The sequence below is a fragment of the Chrysochloris asiatica genome, unplaced genomic scaffold, assembly GCF_000296735.1.
Source record: "Chrysochloris asiatica unplaced genomic scaffold, ChrAsi1.0 scaffold00442, whole genome shotgun sequence".
In the NCBI taxonomy this organism is placed as follows: domain Eukaryota; kingdom Metazoa; phylum Chordata; class Mammalia; order Afrosoricida; family Chrysochloridae; genus Chrysochloris; species Chrysochloris asiatica.
In genome coordinates this window covers 1,154,174-1,172,506 of record NW_006408960.1, presented here as the reverse complement: position 1 = coordinate 1,172,506, position 18,333 = coordinate 1,154,174, and the positions used below count along the sequence as shown (strand labels likewise).

Genomic DNA, 18,333 nt, shown 5'->3' with positions numbered 1-18,333 from the left:
ACAGCTGGTAGTTTCAAACTGCTGACTATGAGATTAGCAGCCTGATTCGTAACCACTACGCTACCAGAGCTCCTTATTTTGCCCATAGGGCCCTACAATATTGCAAGCAGAGACCTGAAAGTATTCAGTTCTTTCAGCTTGAGAAATGCTGATCATGTTCTTCCCCCTTGATTTTCTAACTGCAGGTTTTTGCACATTTCATTACAAAACTTGACTTTGTTTCCTTAAGGTGCCCTTTGAAATTTTCTGATCAGCATAGTTACTTCATCATTTCTTCCATTTGCTTTAGCTCTGCAGTTCAAAACTGCCAGCTGTTCTGCGGGAGAAAGATGAGGCTTTCTGCTCCCGTAAAGATTTACAGCCTCAGAAACCCTGCACAGGGTTGCTATGAGTCAGAACCAACGACTCCACGGCACATAACCAACCAACCAACCAACTCTACACTTAGGAGCAAATTTAAGAGTTACCTTCAGGTAGTAATTTTGTCCTTTTTCTTTCCTGTCTGTAAAAATTTTTTTGTGAATTGAGTGACAGTTTACAGACAAAATCATCAGTTTTACATTCAACACATTGTACTTTGTTTCATCTCTGATTGCAGCCCCCTCCCTGCAATAAGTTTTCCCAGTTCCCTGCGGTTCTCATCTTCATTCCACCCTCCTTCCTACTTACTTCTCAGCTTTGTCCCTAGGTAAACTCTGCCCTTTTGATTTTGAATGATTGATGATCTCGTGATGAGCAGACCTCTATATATACTCTATAGATCGTATATACCTATCGATTTCTTGGCTGAAAATTGTGCCACGAGGGTGAGTCCCTTTCCAGACCTGAACTTTCCTGTCATGACCTGTTGGTTTCTTCATTTATGATGTCATCTCACAACCCCTCTGGTCTTTGGTCATTAGTGTTCAAAGCATCAAATCTGCTTAGATGGTTTCTAAATCCAGGTGGGATAGTTGGCAGTTGTGAATGAGGCACATCGGCCAAGAACTGAGCCCAGGTCTTCTGCATGAAAGACGGCTACTCCATTTATCATGATACTATTATTTATGGTCCAGTGGTGAGGACTTTTGTTTTCTTTACATTGAGGTGCAACCCAGACTGAAGGCTGGGGGTTTTGATCTTCATTAGTATTTTAAGTAAATTACAGCCATAAAATTCAATGGGGGCAGTTCTGCTGTTTCACAGAATCACCGAGTCAAAATCAGCTGGATGACACCTATTATATTTTACTCTAATACGTGCCATTTTATATTTGTATTCCACAGCTGACTGAACGGCTGGTGGTTCCGATCCGGCCAATTGTACCACGGAAGAAAGGCCTGACTATCTACTTTTACCAAAGTCGATCAGTTGCCAAGTCAATTCAGATTCAGGTGATGTCATGTGACACAAACAGAAATGCTGCATAGTGGAAGCAGATTGCCAGGCCTTTCTTCTACAGCATTCCTGGGTGTGAACTGCCAACTTTTGTGTCAGCAGCCAAGCACAAACCATTTGTGCTGCCCAAAGACCCTCTGTAAAAATTCAAGCCATTGAAACCCTTTTAAAAAGCAGTTCAGCTAAAACACATCAGAACGGACTCAACAGCACCAAGTTTTGTTTTGGCATCTGCTTCAGGTTCCTATAGTTGCTGTAACAAAAACACCACTGATGGGATGGGGGTGCTTTTACAAACAGAAATTTATTGTCTCACTGTTCAGGCTTTAAGTCTGAATTTAGGGTGTGGGCCCTAAGAGACAGCTTTCGTTGGGCTCTGGGGGCAGCCTCCTCTTACCCAGCATCCCTTGGGTCTTTGGTGGTCCTCACTTGTGCTTTAGCACATGTCTCTGTGTCTATATCACTCAGCTTTCGTGCTAGCCCTACATTGATACGGCCTCGTTAACAGAATGAATCTCTCTTCCCAACCTGGATCGCATCCACAGGCATGGTGGCTGGTGGCTGTGTGCCGTGGAGTTGGTTCCAACTCATAGCGACCCTGTACAGGGTTTCTGAGGCTGTAAATCTTTATGGGAGTAGAACACCTCATCTTTCTCCTGCTGGTAGTCTCGAACAGCTGACCTTGCTGTTCTCAGCCCAATTCGTAACCACTTCGCTACCAGAGCTCCTTATCCACAGACATATAAGTTAGAATTCTAACAATCTATTCTGGGGACACAATTCAATCTACCAAAAGGTCTGAACAGGTCCATCTGTTTTGTGTATATGGAGTGAGGTTGGGATTGTCCCCTCAGTTCCTCTGAATAGAACAAATTCTTCTGTTCTTACCCCACTGGTTTCTGAGTGCCTCTTCAAGCCAGGGGTAACTTTACCCTTTAGGGGACACTGGTGATGCCTGAGACCTTTTTGGTTGATACGACTGAGGGTTAAGGTTATTACTGAAATCTAGTGGGTGGAGGCCACGGATGGTGCTCAACACCCTACCATGAACATTCCCACCAGAGAATGATCGAGAACTAAATGTCAATAGCATGGGAGTGACGAACCCAGGGTGAGATGGAATTCCATCTCTTCCTTAATCTTTTAAGACTAATGAATTCCCATGTATGCACTATTTTAGTTGCTACTGCTTTATAAGACTTTGTCTGGGAAGCATCCCTGTTTTACACACAAAGAACATATAGACACTCAAAGGCCCCTTAAGCTTTATATAAGTGGTAAATTCTACTCCAGAGACTGCATCCTTAATTCCAATATACCAGTTTAAATCCCTTCATGGTGTTGTAGAAGGCAGCACTGGATTGCTAACTGCAAGGTCAGCAGTTCAAATCCACCAGCTGCTCCTCAGAAACCCTAATCAGGATCGCTATGAGTCAGAACAGACTCCATTCTTCTGCAGTGCTGCTAGGTGGGCTCAAACCTCCAAACTTTAGGTTTGCAGCCAACCGCGAACCACTTGCACCACGGGGCTCCTTAAGCCTGTAAACCCACTCTGAGGAAGCAACTTCTAGAAAAGTTGAACTCTTTCCCCACAAACTGGGCCGAAACATCACAGCAGCCACACCTCAGAAGGACGGTGGCTAGGTAGTTACAGAAGGTCCTTGTGTATGCAGTCTGGTAACACAGCTGTGGAATTGGGGTTATGCCCCTTTACAAGAGAAGAGACAGGTGCAGAGGAGCTATGCTGTGAGGCCCAGGTCACACAGTGATTCTAACAGGGCTGATTTCTCACACCTCTGTCCTATTGACACATTAATATCACAGTCCACCCCTTCGCTTGGGAGATTTTCTAGCTGGGCAGCAGGGTTGCTACCTTGTGCTGGGCTTTGAGCCAGGGGTTTACCCACATGACCTCTTTAATCCCAAACGAGGGCCTCTCACTGCCACTGTTGTTCAGCTGAGGAAATTAAGTTCAGACAGAAAAATAACTGCTCCCGAAGTGGAGTCCCTGAGTGTGTGTGAGAAGCCGTGGGGCCCACCCCACAATGGGACCCGCAGCCCATCCCTGTGAGTGTTCAATAAAAGTGGACTCTGTCTATATATCAAACACCAAACTGTAAAAGCACCAGAATATTCTAAAGTACCTTCAGATTCCTACTTATCTACCTCTTGTAATGGGGTACTCCCTCCCTCCCTGACATTTCCACCTATAACAGAGATCTTCCTCAGCCAATGCAGGGAGCCCACCCTTCTAAAGGCAGACACAGGGGCTGCTTTCTTTATGGGACAGCCCGGAGGTTCAAACAGTGCTCTCTACTCAGGTCAGATGGCCAGTTTCCTATGTTCAGCCACGGGCCTGGATGTCCTGGGGCCGAAGTTCTCGCTCTCCCTCAGCCAGGAAGACAAGGAGAGCGCGGTGTAGCAGGTGCACTCCGAGACGCCGACGCCGGGCGGGGGGCCAGTCAGCCACCATGCCATAGCAGTGCCCTTGTTTCTGGTTGGTCAGCATCTGGACCCCTGGAGAGATTATGGAAGGGTGATGAGACAGCTCAGCGACCTCCCCAGCACAAGTATGTGACAATGAACCCACCATGCACTGTCCTCCAGTGGGGATAAATAAGTGCACATATAAGTACAGAGTTGGTGCTCAGTGATAGCTCAGTGAATCAATGAACAGCCCTGAGAAATGGGTTGGGGGAACTGGTAGGTCAAGAGCCCACCACGCGCACCATGCACGCACCACATACGCACCTAGAGCGTCCACGAGACATGCCTCCCTTGTGTAGGCCTCCACAGCGACCACATGCTGGAAACAATGCAAGGAGACCACACCATGGCCGCTGGCCCAGATGTCCAGAATGCGGCGCACCTTGGGGCAGGTCTAGAGGGCCAGAGAGGAGGTGGGGTCAGGGGCTGACCTCCCAACCCCCTCCTTCCTCTGTCTGCCTGTGGCACCGCTGCCCCTCCCGGGGCCCTGACTCTTACTCCCATACCTGTTTTCCTGCACACCTACGACGGCCAAGGGCCTCCCAAAGGTGGGCATCTGGGCGGGCTCGTGTCCCCTTGCCCACATAGAAGATGGCGCGAACAAATGTCCGGAGGCGTTCCACCGGGGTTAGCAAGAAGGCTCTGCCTGGCAGGTCCTGAGTTTCCCTGGACAAAGGGGGTGACTCAGAGAGCAGAAAATGATAAGAGGGGCCCCAGATACAGTCCCCAAGGTCTAATCCACATCTAGTGACCCTACACTATAGGATCAGAAACGGATAGCTATTTCCTGAGGCTACTTGGCACCTTGAATTGGATGCCTTTTTAAGTAAGGAAGCAGATGACCAGAGAGAGCAAGACACTTCCTGTAGGTCACACAGTAAGAGAGAGTCAATCCCAGAAAGATCCAGCTCTCACTCTTAAGTGTTACCTGGGGTCCAGCAGCAGATATGTGAAGCTAGACTTCACAACTCCCTCCCGCCACTTCCTGGAGGGGTCAGGCCGCTCAAACTGCTGGGCTAGTGCATCCTCATCTGCCTGGACATCTGGGATTCGGCCTGTCCTCAGTGCCTTGGCCAGCTCTGGGCTGTGCCCTGCAAAGTCTGGTCCTGGGAGGGGAAATTGAGTTAAAGGAGTGGGAGGAGAAGGAGTGAGTCCCAAAGAGGTAGAAAGTGGGGCTGCAGCCCATGGCTCATAAGGGACTAACCAGGCCCAGGCTTGGCTTCGGGCCGATGGAGGTAGGGTGGCTGGGGGAGAGGTGTGATGGGGCTGACTCGTTCTCCATGTGCTTGGAGTCGCTGCAGCAGTTCCAGGTCAGACACAGCAGGGACTGGTGGGCACCAGCAAATGGGCATGGGGTCCCTGACATCTGCAGACTTCTCGTCCTCCGTCAGCCAGCGGGCCGCCACATCGCTGTCCAGGGATGTCTGGTCATCGGTCAGGAAGTGGAGGTCTGGAGATCCCAGTGGCTGTTCCCATGGAAGGTTCTGGGTTGGGCGGGGTGTGGAGGAGGCAGATGTGGCAGTGGAGGTGCTGCTAGTATCTGCAGAGGCCAGAGTCAGGGCCTGCAAGCAGGTGTTGAGTTCTTCCTCCCTGTTCCCCATGATAGTGCCATGCGCTGATGATGCTGTACCCAGAGACCTTGGTACCTTCTGTGGGGGCTGGACACCAGGCACAAGTCCCTGCATGGTCTGGGGCAATGACCGGACCGTGGGGAGACAGTCAAGGGCTGAGTCCTCGGCTCCAGAGGCCTCCACTGTGGTGACAAAGGTGTCTGAGATGCCATCCCAAAGCCCCAGGGAGGTCTCCAAGCTTCCGTCCTGGTCAGCAGCTTGCTGGGGTACAGGGAGGCTGGGTCCCATGTCCCCACTATCACCTCTGCCCAGATGGGTCTGGAGCACCGTGGAGTCCAAGGTCACATCAGGGGATTCTGAGAGGTCAGTGACTGGTCCGTTTTCTTTAGGGTCTGAAGGAGGGGAAAGAGCATGTTAGAGAAGAAGAGGGGAGGGTCAAGCAGGGAAACAGAGACATCTGAGTCAGACTCAGCCATAAAAAGTCAGAGAAGAGAACCAGCTGGAGACAGCAGGGAACAGCTAGAGACAGCTAAGAACAGGCAGACAACAGGAGACCACTGGAACATAGCCGGAAGCTGCCACATCCAGTCCCAGACATCCAAGACCATTGGAAACAAACAGACAGCTGAAGACAGTTGGCACCAATTGCAAGCATTCTAAGGCCATTGGGCACCTCAAGAGCCAGAAGCAGTCAAAAATAGTCCAAGACAGCTGGACACATTCAGAGATGGTTGGGAATAGTTGTAGATGGTCAGAAACAACGATAGATAGATAGATAGATAGATAGATAGATAGATAGATAGATAGATAGATAGATAGATAGGATAGGCAGGATAGGGTAGGGTAGGTAGGGTAAGGTAGGGCAAGTAGAATAGGTAAAGTAGGTAGGTAGGGTAGGTAAGGTAGTGAGGGTAGGGTAGGTAGGTAGGTAGGTAAGGTAAGGTAGGGTAAGTAGAATAGGTAAAGTAGGTAGGTAGGGTAGGTAAGGTAGTGAGGGTAGGGTAGGTAGGTAGGGTAGGGTAGGTAGGATAGGTAGATAGAGAGATATATATAAATAAAAAGCCAGAAACAGTGGATGCCAAAGACAGTTGGAAACAGCTGGAGACCTGTGGAAATAGAAAAGATCCCAGACACTCAAAGCCGCAGGCCCCACTCACCACTGGCCTTGGGCTCAGGCTCTTGGGTTGGTGTGGGTTTCCGGGTCCTTGTCCCCAACTCTCGCAGGATGCGTGCGCAATCCTGGTGTCCCTGCTGTTCAGCTAGGTCCAGAGCACAGAGCCCGTCCTGCGGCGGTGTGGTCAGCAGGGGGCGCCCGCGGCCCTCAGCCAGCCCTCCCGCCTGTGCACCCAGCAAACCCACGCAGGCTCCCCACCTGGTCACGTAGCGTGGGATCCGCTCCGTGGATCAGCAGCAGCTCCAGGCCACAGCGACAGCCCCAGGCAGCAGCCACGTGCAGAGGGGTCACCGCCTCAGCCGAGCTGGGTGGAAGCCGAAGGGAGAGTCAGCCTTGATCCAGTTTCCCACAGCCGCCCGCCAGCCTGGGATCTAAACACCAGTCTCTATCTTATGACCCTGGAGCCTACGGGCGCAGATCCAAACCCTTGATCCCCACCCTTTGGCCCCAGCGCAACCCACTACCCCACTCTCAACCTGGAAATCCAACCGCCCATGTCCAGCCCTAGTTCCCCCCCGCCCCCCCCCGTCCTTGGACCCCGAGCGCCACTCCTGGACTGTGGACCGTGGGGCTCTTCCTTGAGTTTCCAGGCCTCACTTCTTAAACTGCCCAGTTACCGGCCGTCTCACCGGGCATTGGGGTCCCCGCCGTGCCGCAGCAGTGCCCTGAGACAACGGAGGCCGCGCGGGCGCCACGCCCCGGCCGCAAGGTGCATAGCCGACGCGCCGTCTGGGAGTACCAGGTTGGGGTCCCCGCCGCGCCCTAGCAGCTCCTCCACATCCCTGTGGGAAAGGGACAGCAACGTCAGACTGGCACCGACCCTGACCCTGCCTGCCCCGCCTGGTCTCCCGGCTCACCCCAGCTCCTCCGCCTGCAGCGCTGCCCGCAGCAGCTGAGCCAGCCGGGTTGCGGAGGCCATGGCCCTGCAGTGTCGGAGCACCACAAGCAGCCGACTTCCCGCGCTGTCCCCATGCGCATGCGCCCGGCCGCCCGGTCGCCGGGCCCCTGGCCAGGCTGTACCGCGCCGCACAAGCGTCCACATCAAGCTCAGAGTTAACGTCAGTGCAGCCCGGTTGTAACCGTGGTTGGTGCTCAGGAAGGGGCCTGGGGCCACCGATAAGGGCCCGGGTGTGCCAGTATCTTACCTCAAAATTGGGGAGACGCACCCAATTGGAGGGGGTGGAGCTACGATGAATCGAGGGACCTAGGATGCCAAAATCTTTGAAGTCTCCTGGTACCCTTTGGTGAGGGGACCTCCATTAGTGTGTTGTTTGTGCTTGCCATGAAATCTATTCTAGCTCCTGGAGACCCTATGTGTGCAGAGTAGAACTGCTTTCAGAAACACATCACCAGGCCTTACTTCTGAGGTACCTCTAAGTAGGTTTGAACCACCAACGCTTCAGTTAGCAGTCTTCACCATTTACACTACCCAGGGGCATCGCCTAACTGCCTATAGCCCCAATACTATAGACCTGCCTGTCTAACCTCCACCTCGGGAAGTTCTGGCAGTTCATTTTCAACCGGGTGGGGGGTGGGAGTCCATTACTTTGAAGCGCTGACCCTGGACTTCTGTTGCCCTGCCTCCACCTCTGAAATAGAGAATGCCTGCAAGGTTGGTGTGAGGATTGAACCAATAGGCATAGACCAGCAAGAACAGTTGTTCAATTAAACTATTCTCATTTCATATGGTAGACCCACTGTGCCTGTCTCCCCATCTCCTTCCTATGGGAAGCACCCACACTTCCCTGATTTTCTGTTGTTGTTAAATGCTGTCAAATCTGATACAACTCACAGTGACCCTGCATAGGGTTTCTGAGGAGAGGAGAATACTCCACTACCATGTTACAAAGGAGCTCTGTGGTTACAAATCGGGCTGCTAACCTCAAGGTTGGCAGTTCGAAACTACCAGCTGTTCCACAGGAGAAAGATGAGGCTTTCTGTTCCCGTAAAGATTTACAGCTTTGGAAACCCTGTGCGGGGTCACTATTAGTCGGAACCAACTCCCTGGTACTTAACAACAACCAAGTTTCAACGAGCAATCTTCCACCTCAGGAAAGAGGTGGGTATGAGCCCGACCAATCAGAGTGTCCTGGGGCTGTGGCTCAAGATTGAGCTTTTGGAAGTTCACAGGATCTAGGCAGGGTCAATCACACAAGGCTACTGGGAGAGCCCTCAAACTGGGGTTTGGGATGTGATGGGGCCACCTTACCCCTCTGCAGGGTTGGAAGAAGGCAGGGCGGCACACTAGACGTCAACCATCTCGGGCATTACAATTGTCCAAGCACCTTAGGGTACAGTCTGGCCTAAAGTCACCAAGCTTGACTTTTCAGCCACAAGATCCAATTCCTTCCCCTTCCTTTTGGCTCAGTAGGGGGAATGGGGAGTGTCTGTCATTTGCAACCAAAAGGATCCCAAATAACATAAGTGGACTTGGGTTGGAGAGCCTCACATTTTTATTTTGTGACAAAATCAGATGGAGAAGATCAAAAGCTACAGCTGACACCAACAGGGGCTGGGGCATCATCTGGAGACTATGGAGGATGGGTACCCAGAACCTCTGACGTGCCGGCAGGAATCTCGGCTTTCTTTCTAGAGCCATCCCCATACCCACAAATGCCCTGGGTACCTCCTGGAACACCCTTGGGGATCCAGAGAGGTCAGTTTGAGAACGCCCCTCAAGGCCTGGGAGGCTGAGGTGCTCAGGGCTGCCTCAGACAGTGGCCTCAACCTCGGCAGCCTCCTCCTCTTCCTCTAGCAGGCTGTAGGAAGCGTGGCTCTGGCAGGGTCGTTGCAGTGGGTGAGCCAACAGCTTGGCCATGCAGTTGTGCAGCTCCAGGGCCGGCCCAGCCAGTGCCACCTCATACTTGTAACTTGTGCCCTTGGTATCCAAGCTGCCCATGAAAGCAAACATGTCCTGGGGGGCGGGGGGAGAAGGGGAGTAGTGAGTGTCTGGTCAGCCAGGGGATTCCTCTGGACAAGCCCTCCCTGCCCCTTAGAGGGCTTCCCAGAGGTGAGGGCATTTAGCGGTGGGTTCTGAAGGGTGAAGAGGAGTTTTCTAAGCAGAAAATACTTTCAGGCATTCAGAAATGATTCCCCACCACCCGCACAGTTCTGCTCCTCTAGGAAGAAAGAAGCACAGTGAGATGCAGACAGCCCCCCCAGGCCTCATGCCGCTCTCTGAGGTACAGGGAAGGCTTCCTGGAGGAGGGCCTTTTGAGTGTGGAAGGGTGAGAGGTAAGGAGCTCACTTCAGACCCACGACTACTTGGTACTGGGATGGGAAGGACCAGCAGAATCTGGGGAGGTAGGGAGGAAGGGTGTTCCACATAGAGGTCCCAGCAAAGGCCGAGGCAGGAAGGTCTAGAAGCAGGGTGGGAGGTAGGCAGGACCCAGACATGCTCCCTGAGCCAAAGTTCCAACCACGCCCCGCCTCCTCAGCCTTATTTGGTGGTTTTGGACTCACAGCATACACACACGCAATGTCTAAATGACAACAATTCAACTGGGCCGGGGCTCCAGGGCTGGTAAATGGAGGTAGGGATCCCCATGGAGGATCCCCCATGGCGTCTCACCTTCCAACTCATTTCCTCCTCCTTCTCATCGGCACCGTTGTGGATGTAAACAATGTCGAAGAAGAAATACGGACACTGGAACATTTTCTGTGGGGAAAAGATCACCAGTCTTGGGGGCTCGACACCCCCTGCTCCCATGGACAGAATTCTGAGTTCTCCTCAGACCCTAAAACCCTTCACCCCTGTCTACCCCAACCGCAGCCTTCAGGAAGTCCTTCCTAGTGTCTGACCACCACCCCATGGCTACAGGTGCCCCTCCCTCTCCTTGGCCTTGCCCACCTTCATGGGCTCCGTCAGGGAGAACTGGGGCTTGCAGGGTGGACGGCTGTAGACGAGGATGGTGCGGACCACATACGGGGGCGGGATTGTCTGTACATTCTCTGTGACTGGCAGTTCCGTCTTCTGTTGGCTACAGAGTCAGGAGGCAGGGCAGGTCAGAGCATGCTCTAGGGGTCTTCCCTGCTCATGACTCTGAGAGAGAACCCAGCTGAGTTCACTCCTGTCTGTGAGCCTCCCACCCTGCTGTTCCTTTTGCCTGTAGCCCCTCGTCTGCTCCTCTATCCAGCCTGGAACCTGCTCTGTCTATCCTATCACAGTTGAGGTGGCACTGCCTAGTGACACGTGCCTCCCCAATCAGGCCAGGCGCCCCTGATGCAGGGATGAGCTCTTCTGTGTTAAGTCAGTGTCCACATAGACCCCACCCAAGCCCCTAGGACAGGGTAAGGGTTAGGCAAAGAGAACTAAGAAAATAAGGGTCCTTCATATGTAAAAAGCAAGCCTTATCACCAACAAGAAAAACGCCAACTTCCCCACAGAAAATAGATAAATTGTTGGAAGAATATTCAGTGATTTAAAAATGAACAAAAAGAAAGTACTGAATTGGCAAATATTATTTTATGTATATTTTTGCCATAATTAAAAAAGAACACAAACTCAAGGAAAAATACGACATTCTGTCCTTCCCACCTATGTTGTTGTTGTTGTTGTTACATGCCGTCGAGTCGGTTTCAACCCATAGCGACCCTGAACAGAGTTTCTGAGGCTGTAAATCTTTACGGGAGCAGAACGCCTCATCTTTCTCCCACAGAGCAACTGGTAGTTTTGAACTGCGGACCTTGCGATTCGCAGCCCGATTCGTAACCACTACGCTACCAGAGCTCCTATAGACGGGTAGAATTTTCAAAAGTGGAATCAACCCCAGTGTTGGGAAGGCTGCAGGGAGACAGGCATCAATACTCGAAGTTAAATGAACTTCTTAAGACAATTCCTTGGCAGTTAAGCAAAATCAGAAGCATGCAACTCTTTGATCCAGCATGTCCTCTACTGGGAATTTACCCCAGGGACTTGTGTAAAACTGGCTGAGACAGCTGTACCAGGTGAATGACGAAGAGGACGATGAAGTCAGGGAGCTGGTTAAAACGGGTTGGCAAATAAAAAGTGGTTTTTACATTTTAACAAAAGGTGGAAAGGAAAAAGGAGACTATTTCATGACAAGTGAAAACTTTATGGAATTCACATGTCAGTCAGTGTATGTCAATAAAGTTTTGCTGACACACACAGACATGCCCACTGTGTCGATGACTGCTTTCAAGAACTGAGTAGTTGCAACACAGAACTTAACATCTACAGAGCTCGAATTATTTCCTATCTGGCTTTTTTTGGAAAAAATTTGCCAACCCCTGGGTTTAAAAAGAAGAGAGATTGGGGAGCACGGGGTAGTCACAGAACTAATGTGAGACTCAAGGTAGGGCTCTTTTTCTAAAAAAAAACCTTTGAGACCAGGGGAGAGGCTAGGAGCGGGGAGGCTTTGGGGCTCCCTTAATGTTGTTGTGCTCTAACTTCTTCCCAGGGACTTACATGAGGCTGAAGAGGCCTTCGAGATCTGGAAGGGGTGCTAAGGAGAAGGCAGGCAGCAGAGCATGGGTGAGCCCTGACCCTGAAGCCAGGAGAGCCCAGTTCGAGGCACAAGTCTGCCAAAGACCTGCTGTGTGACCATGGCCAAGTGGCTTGCCCTCTCTGAGTCCAGTCCCAGTTTCCCCTCAGCATGAATCAAGGGATAGGGAACTAGCACTGAATTCCCTGAAGATTCTTGGGGATGCAAAACTCCTTTTCCTTCAGGGTGGGAGATGGTGCCCTCACCAAGTAAGAGCTGACGCCCCTACCCTCTCCCCAACCCCCACTACTCCCTGCCCCTGCTGTCTTCATTCCCAACTGTTTACTTTATTTTTTTTCAAACTTGCAGGGGGCAGGGATCATAGTCTCTCTAAGTTTGGGACCAAATATAAGACTGTAATGTTCAGCTGGAGCCCCTGGGTGATATGAATCCGTGAGTGTGCTTGGCTGCTAACATAAAAGTTACAGTCCACTCAGAGGTGCTTTGGACGAAAGCCCCAGTGACCTGCTATTGAACAACCCGTGGGGTAGGTACTTCTCTCTCACTGTCACAACGCATACCACCAGAGACAGAAAATCTTTACTATTGTTTTTATCACTACGATTATTAACACTTAAGTTTTTGTTATAATAAGTATCTGTTGTTGTTGTTGTTGTTGTTAAGTGCTGTCGACTCGATTCCGACCCACAGCGACCCTGTATGGGCTTTCCCAGGAGCAGCTTGAACTGACCTTGCAATTCAAACAACTTTACAGTCTGAAGCATTAGCCCGCAGTGCTACACCAGGACTGCAAAAGAAGCATCTAAACATCTTTAAACCCCAAACGCCACAGAGCAGCACAGTTCTACTCTGACAACACGGGGTTGCCGTGACAACTCACCATGGCATAAAATGTGCCGAGGCTGAAGAGGCCACAGGGACAATTAAGTGCCATTTTTCAGTCATAGACTGCCATTTATTGAGCATTTACTGTATACCTGTGTATACCTGGCCCTGTGACGGACTGCTCTCCATGAGAGTACATTTTTGACACTCTGTCAGATTTGCAAAGGGCTTCCAGCGCTTTGTTTTTATTTACTATTTGTACTTTTGCTATATGACTTTATCTTGGGTTAGGCAGTGTGGTGTCCTTGGTTTGACAGCTGCTGTTAAATGTCATCTAGTGGGCCTGGCTCATGGTGACTCTATGTGTGTCAGAGTCCAACTATTCCACAGGCTTTCCTTGCTTCTAGTCTTTACAGAAGCAGATCGCCAGGCCTTTACTCCATGGCACCACTGAGGAGGTTTGAACTGCCAACCTTTAGATTAGTAGACAAATGCAAAACATGTGTGCCACCCAGGGACCGTTGTGCACACAGCAGGTGCTCAATAAACACCCCTGCTGTCTAGTCTGTCCCGAGTGTCACAGAGTAGAACTGTCCCATGAGGTTTTCTCAGCTACACATTTCACCATGGTGCCACAGGGTGGGCTTGAATTGCCAACCTTGGTGTTAACAGCCAAGTGCAAATCACTTGTGCCATACAGTCTCCCTTCCCCTCATTTTAAAGATGAGAAAACTGAAGCTCAGAGCTTGGATGTGAACCCCTGTGAGCCTAAACCAGCCCCTTCTCTGGCTCAGGTAACAGGAAGCGCCACTCCCCCACCGCCCGCCACAATAAGCCCCCTTCGGGAAGGATACTGAATGTGGAGCAGGAGGCGGTTTCCAGGTCATAGAGGCAGCTGCACAGTTCCCGAGGGTCGGAGGTCAGGCCTGATAGCTGCAGGGAGCAGAGGGCTCAGTGGGAGGGACCAGGCCTGAGGCCCAGGGCACACCCAGCACCCCTGCCCCGCCCCACCTCACCCAGGCCTCACCCAGGCTGTGTCATCATTCACCACCACCAGGGCAAACTCGTGGCTCTTGCAGATCTTGTGTTTGGTCCGAACGAACATCTCAATCATCTTCTGGGAGACGTTGAGGGCATTGGTTTTAGAGCTGTGAAGGTGGGCAAGGGGCAAGGATTGAGGCAGGGCCTCCTGGACTATGGGACCCTGGGACCCCTTGCCCACCCAGCTGGGGACCCATCTGTCGGTCCCAAGATGATATCCAGAAGCACAGGTCTGGGTGGCCTCTGAGCTCCCACCCTCTCCAAGTGGGGTCCTCTGGCCAACTCAGGTCTCACACTGCCTCTCAAGTCCACTCCCGGGACATGTGCAGACAGGCCACCAGTGAGTGTGAGTGTGTGTGTGTGTGTGTCGGGGGAAGGGCAGACCAACGAGAAGCCCCGCTGGCCTTACTGCCTAACCCCTAAAAAGACCCAGGGCTTAGGGCAGTGGTTTCGGGGTCAGCCAGATCTGGCTCCAAATCTTGCTCTGCTTACTGGCCAGGAGACCTGTTTCTCAGAGCCTGTAATTGATTAAATTGTGCCCCCCAAAATGTGTTGCAAATCTTAGCCAAGATACCTGTGCAGGGAGTGCGGTGGTTCTGTTGGATAAGCACTGGACTGCAAACCACAAGGTCAGCACATACCTGTGATTCCGTTTGGGAATAGCGTTTTCTATGTTATGTGAATGAGGCCATCTCAGAGGAGAATGTGTCTTAAACCAATCATTTCTCAAATACAAAGAGCCGATTAGGTACAGAAGTGAGGAAGAGCAGATGGAGGAAACCAATACCACTGACTGACTCCGGGCCACCCCATGTATGCAGAGTGGAATAGGGTTTTTCAAAGCTGTGACCTTTTAGAAGCAGAGTGCCAGGCCTTTCTTAGGTGGCACCTCTATGTAGGTACAAACAGCCAACCTTTTGGTTAGTGATCAAGTGCTGACTATTTGCACCACCCAGGAACTCCAGCTAGAGAAAGTTAAGATAAGGATTTTTTTCCCCTAGAGTCAACAGAGAGTCTTCCCCTAAAGTTGGCACCCTAAATTCAGATTTCTACCCTCTTGAACTATGAGAAAATATATTTCTTTTCTTTAAAGTCCCCCTACTTGTGGTGTTTCAGCTCTGTGATTCTGAGATGGGGGTGAAAGGGAAAGATCATTTCAATTTTCTAAAAGCTGTTTCTCCCAAAGGGGTTTCAGGGTCTAGAGAGGTCTGTTGTATCATAGTTCAGTGAACTTGGATGGAGGTTCCACCTGCCTCTGATTTCCCTCTAAGCAAGCTTCCAGCTGTTCCAGGGACTGTAGGTACCAGGAGTCTTTGTGAGAGAGCCCCTCCCCAGCCATGACCCCAGTCTAGCCCGAAGACGTCCAGCTCACCCATTGAATGACTCCAGCTTTGGCAGGGACATTTCCTCAGACAGGTCTAGACAGATGATCTGCAAAGGATGTTGCGGAGTGGTGAGGGCCCTGGGTCCAGCAGCAACTGGGTGTGAACAGAGCACTCACAGAGTCCCACTAGCTAAGCCATCCCTCCCCAAGCAGCCCTTCTGACAAGATGATGTTGTAGGTAGGTGTCACTGAGTCAGCTCCAATTCATGGTGAGTTTACAAATAACAGAACAAAACGTGGCCCAGTCCTACCTACCCCATCTTCATCCTCTTCACCCTTGGTAGGTTCATGTCTATTGTTCTGGCATTTCAATCCATCTCATGGAAGCTTTCTCTAGTTTTCACTTGTAATTGTGCTGCATTGAAATAATAATGCCGCTATATTGTCCTTATGGAGTCCTGGTGTGGCACTGAGGGTTAATGCGCTGGACTGCAAAGTCCATTTGAAATGCAAGGTTGGTAGTTCAAGCTCACCAGCAGCTCCTTGGAAACCCTGTACAGGGGTGCTATGGGTCAGAACCGACTCGACAGCACACAACAACAACAATATTGTCCTTATGGAGTCCTGGTATGGCACAGTGGGTTAATGCGCTGGACTGTAAAGTTGGTTTGATCTGCAAGGTCGGCAGTTCAAGTTCACCAGCCGCTCCTCGGAAACCCTGTACAGCGTCGTTATGGGTCAGAACTGACTTGATGGCACTTAGCAACAACTACTTTACCAGTGACGATGGATTTTTCTAGTGATTGGTCTTTCCTGATCATGGATCCAAAGCAGGTGAGCTAAAACTCACTATTCTCGCTTTGAAAGAACTGTCTAGTTACAATTCTTCTAAGACTGATCTGTTTATTCTTTGTATATTCCATACTCTTTGCCAATACCACAATTCAAATGCATCAACTCTTCTGTCTTCCTTTTGTCCCTGCCCAGCTTTCAAAGGTAAGGTAATAGAAAAGACCATGGCTTGGGTCAGGAGCACACTGATAATTAAAGTGACTCTCTTTGGTTTTTTTTTTAACACTTTTAAAAGGTGTTTTGACAAGGCAACACAGTGATCATCCATTCCCAATCAAGTGGTTCATTTTTGAAGTCCGTGGCTCAGAGGAAAGACCGGTGGATTGGGAGTCCACGTTGATGAATGAATCAATGAACACTTGATATAGTAACAAGGAAATGAGTGGATGTTAGCAGTGTAAATTCTGAAAGAAGGAAATGTTGAATCCCAAGGATGACAACCACCCTTGGAGCTGAAGACCAAGACTCCTTCCTACTTACCACCTTTTCTGGACAATTGACTCTGGGTGTCCGCACCTGGACCTCAGGGGCTGGCGGGGGTACCTGCCAGGGCTTGGGTCCAGCACCTGGTGGGTTGGGAGTTCCATCGTCAGCACTAGCTGCTTCACCTTCACCCTCACTGCGGCTGCCCACGCTGGTCTGGGCCCCCAGTACCCGATCCTCAGCCCCCTCTGGGTTGGAGCGGGTGCGGGGCCGAGGCTCGGCTGACTGCTCCTCCTCCTCTTCTTCCTCTTCTTCCTCCTCAGTGGGACTGCTGGGCTCAGCAACTTCCATAGTTCCCGTGTTGCTGGATACAGCAGGGATGGGGGACTGACTCCAGGATCCTCCCCTTAGGGGTTTAAAACATATTTAATTTGAATTATTTCCATTATCAGGTTTAGTAGATGAGCTGGGAGAGAGGACAGGGCATGCTAACTGTGAGGGTTACCACTCTCAGGGCCTCAGTGTTGACTGTAAAATGGGAGGATTGTACACCTATCAGTGCAGCATCTATTCTAACTGAAGATAATAACCTCCCATTTTTTTCTGTAGGGCTAACCCTGTATGATAAGCACTGGACTGCAAACCACAAGACCGGTGGTTCAAGCTCACCAAGCCTGTCCTCAAGAGAAAAGATGAGGCTTTCTGCTCCTTCAGAGATTTATAGCCTCAGAAGCCTTCTACAGGGTTGCTATGAGTGGGAACTGACTCGATGGCATTTCACAGCAACCTTGTATACACACACACACACACACACACACACACACACACACAAGCCTGTAAGTACATTCTAGCTCCCTGGCCTTTGTGAATGGGTCATGACCCAACATGGGGCAGCTCTAGGACTTCCATTGGCGCCATTAGACAAGTGGATCTCTCGTGTGTGCAGTCTACTCAGAAATTATCAGCAATCTGGATTCAGCTAAGCTCGAGATTTACCAGTTCTATACGCCAGTAACTTTACTGTTTTGCTTAAACCATATTGAGTTGGGCTTTCTGTTTTTTGAAAAGGAAAATATCTTAGAGAATAAAGGAATAACAAATCTGTAGAAGTCTCCCTGGAGGGCCCTGGGATGCCTGGAGGGTGTCTACGCAGGAGAAAGGCAGAGATCTGGCTGTTACTGGTTCCTTTGCGGGGAGACAGGACGTCGGTGGGATAGTTTGTCTATCCGGAAAATGAGCGTGGGCTGCTCAGGATGGTCCCTGAGCGCCTTGCAACTCCACAACCTCTAAAACAAAGCTTTAGCTGCAGCAAGAAAGATGGAGGACAGACTGCAGGAGAAACCAGAGCAACCTCAGAGCAAGGGAGGAGCTGGATATGTGGGGTCGGAAATAGGGGAGCTGGGCCACTAGGGATAACCCCGCACGCTTTCCCCACCCAACTACTTGCTCACCGAAGCTTGAGCCTCCTTCCAACTCAGCGGATGAGTCCCTAGGAAGCCGCCATCTTCCAAACAGGAAGTGACGTTACTCGCCGCAAGTTCCTTTGGGAAATGTAGTTCATTTAACTGTTGGGCAAGAGGAGAGAGAAGTTACAGGAGGCTGCAGAGAACTTGGAAACTGATAGGATGGAATTTTGTAAGGGTGGAATTTAGTGGTAGTCTGCAGTGGAACTGAGAGTGCGGGACTTGGAATATGATAAACTGCACTAAGAGCGTGATCTAAAACTTGATTGGCTAAAACAAAGTAACATGAACTTCTAATACTTCCAAAGGAACCAGATTTTACCGCCAAAGG

The 18,333-nt window shown here is 50.7% G+C and overlaps 2 protein-coding genes across 3 annotated transcripts; both read right to left on the bottom strand.

Annotated features, from left to right (window-relative positions):
- Positions 1–3,721: 3,721 nt before the first annotated feature.
- ANKLE1 (ankyrin repeat and LEM domain containing 1) lies at positions 3,722–7,528 on the bottom strand. The gene is made up of 9 exons (XM_006877135.1): positions 7,467–7,528; positions 7,239–7,418; positions 6,808–6,913; positions 6,593–6,719; positions 5,069–5,827; positions 4,793–4,970; positions 4,371–4,530; positions 4,129–4,258; positions 3,722–3,894 (listed from the first exon to the last, which is right to left on the bottom strand). The coding sequence occupies exons 1-9, from the start codon at positions 7,526–7,528 to the stop codon at positions 3,722–3,724; spliced, it is 1,875 nt and encodes a 624-aa protein (XP_006877197.1).
- A 1,777-nt stretch (positions 7,529–9,305) lies between these two features.
- Positions 9,306–18,046, bottom strand: BABAM1 (BRISC and BRCA1 A complex member 1). Of its 2 annotated transcripts, XM_006877121.1 has the most exons (9): positions 17,991–18,046; positions 16,597–16,903; positions 15,313–15,371; positions 13,927–14,047; positions 13,754–13,832; positions 12,038–12,062; positions 10,460–10,589; positions 10,181–10,267; positions 9,306–9,523 (listed from the first exon to the last, which is right to left on the bottom strand). In XM_006877121.1, the coding sequence occupies exons 2-9, from the start codon at positions 16,888–16,890 to the stop codon at positions 9,320–9,322; spliced, it is 999 nt and encodes a 332-aa protein (XP_006877183.1). In that variant the 5' UTR covers positions 16,891–16,903; positions 17,991–18,046; the 3' UTR covers positions 9,306–9,319. The 2 variants fall into 2 exon arrangements, with proteins under 2 accessions (XP_006877183.1, XP_006877184.1); XM_006877122.1 differs by lacking the exons at positions 12,038–12,062; positions 13,754–13,832; positions 13,927–14,047; positions 17,991–18,046 and having other exon boundaries at positions 9,320–9,523; positions 16,597–16,890.
- Between the last annotated feature and the right edge of the window lie 287 nt (positions 18,047–18,333).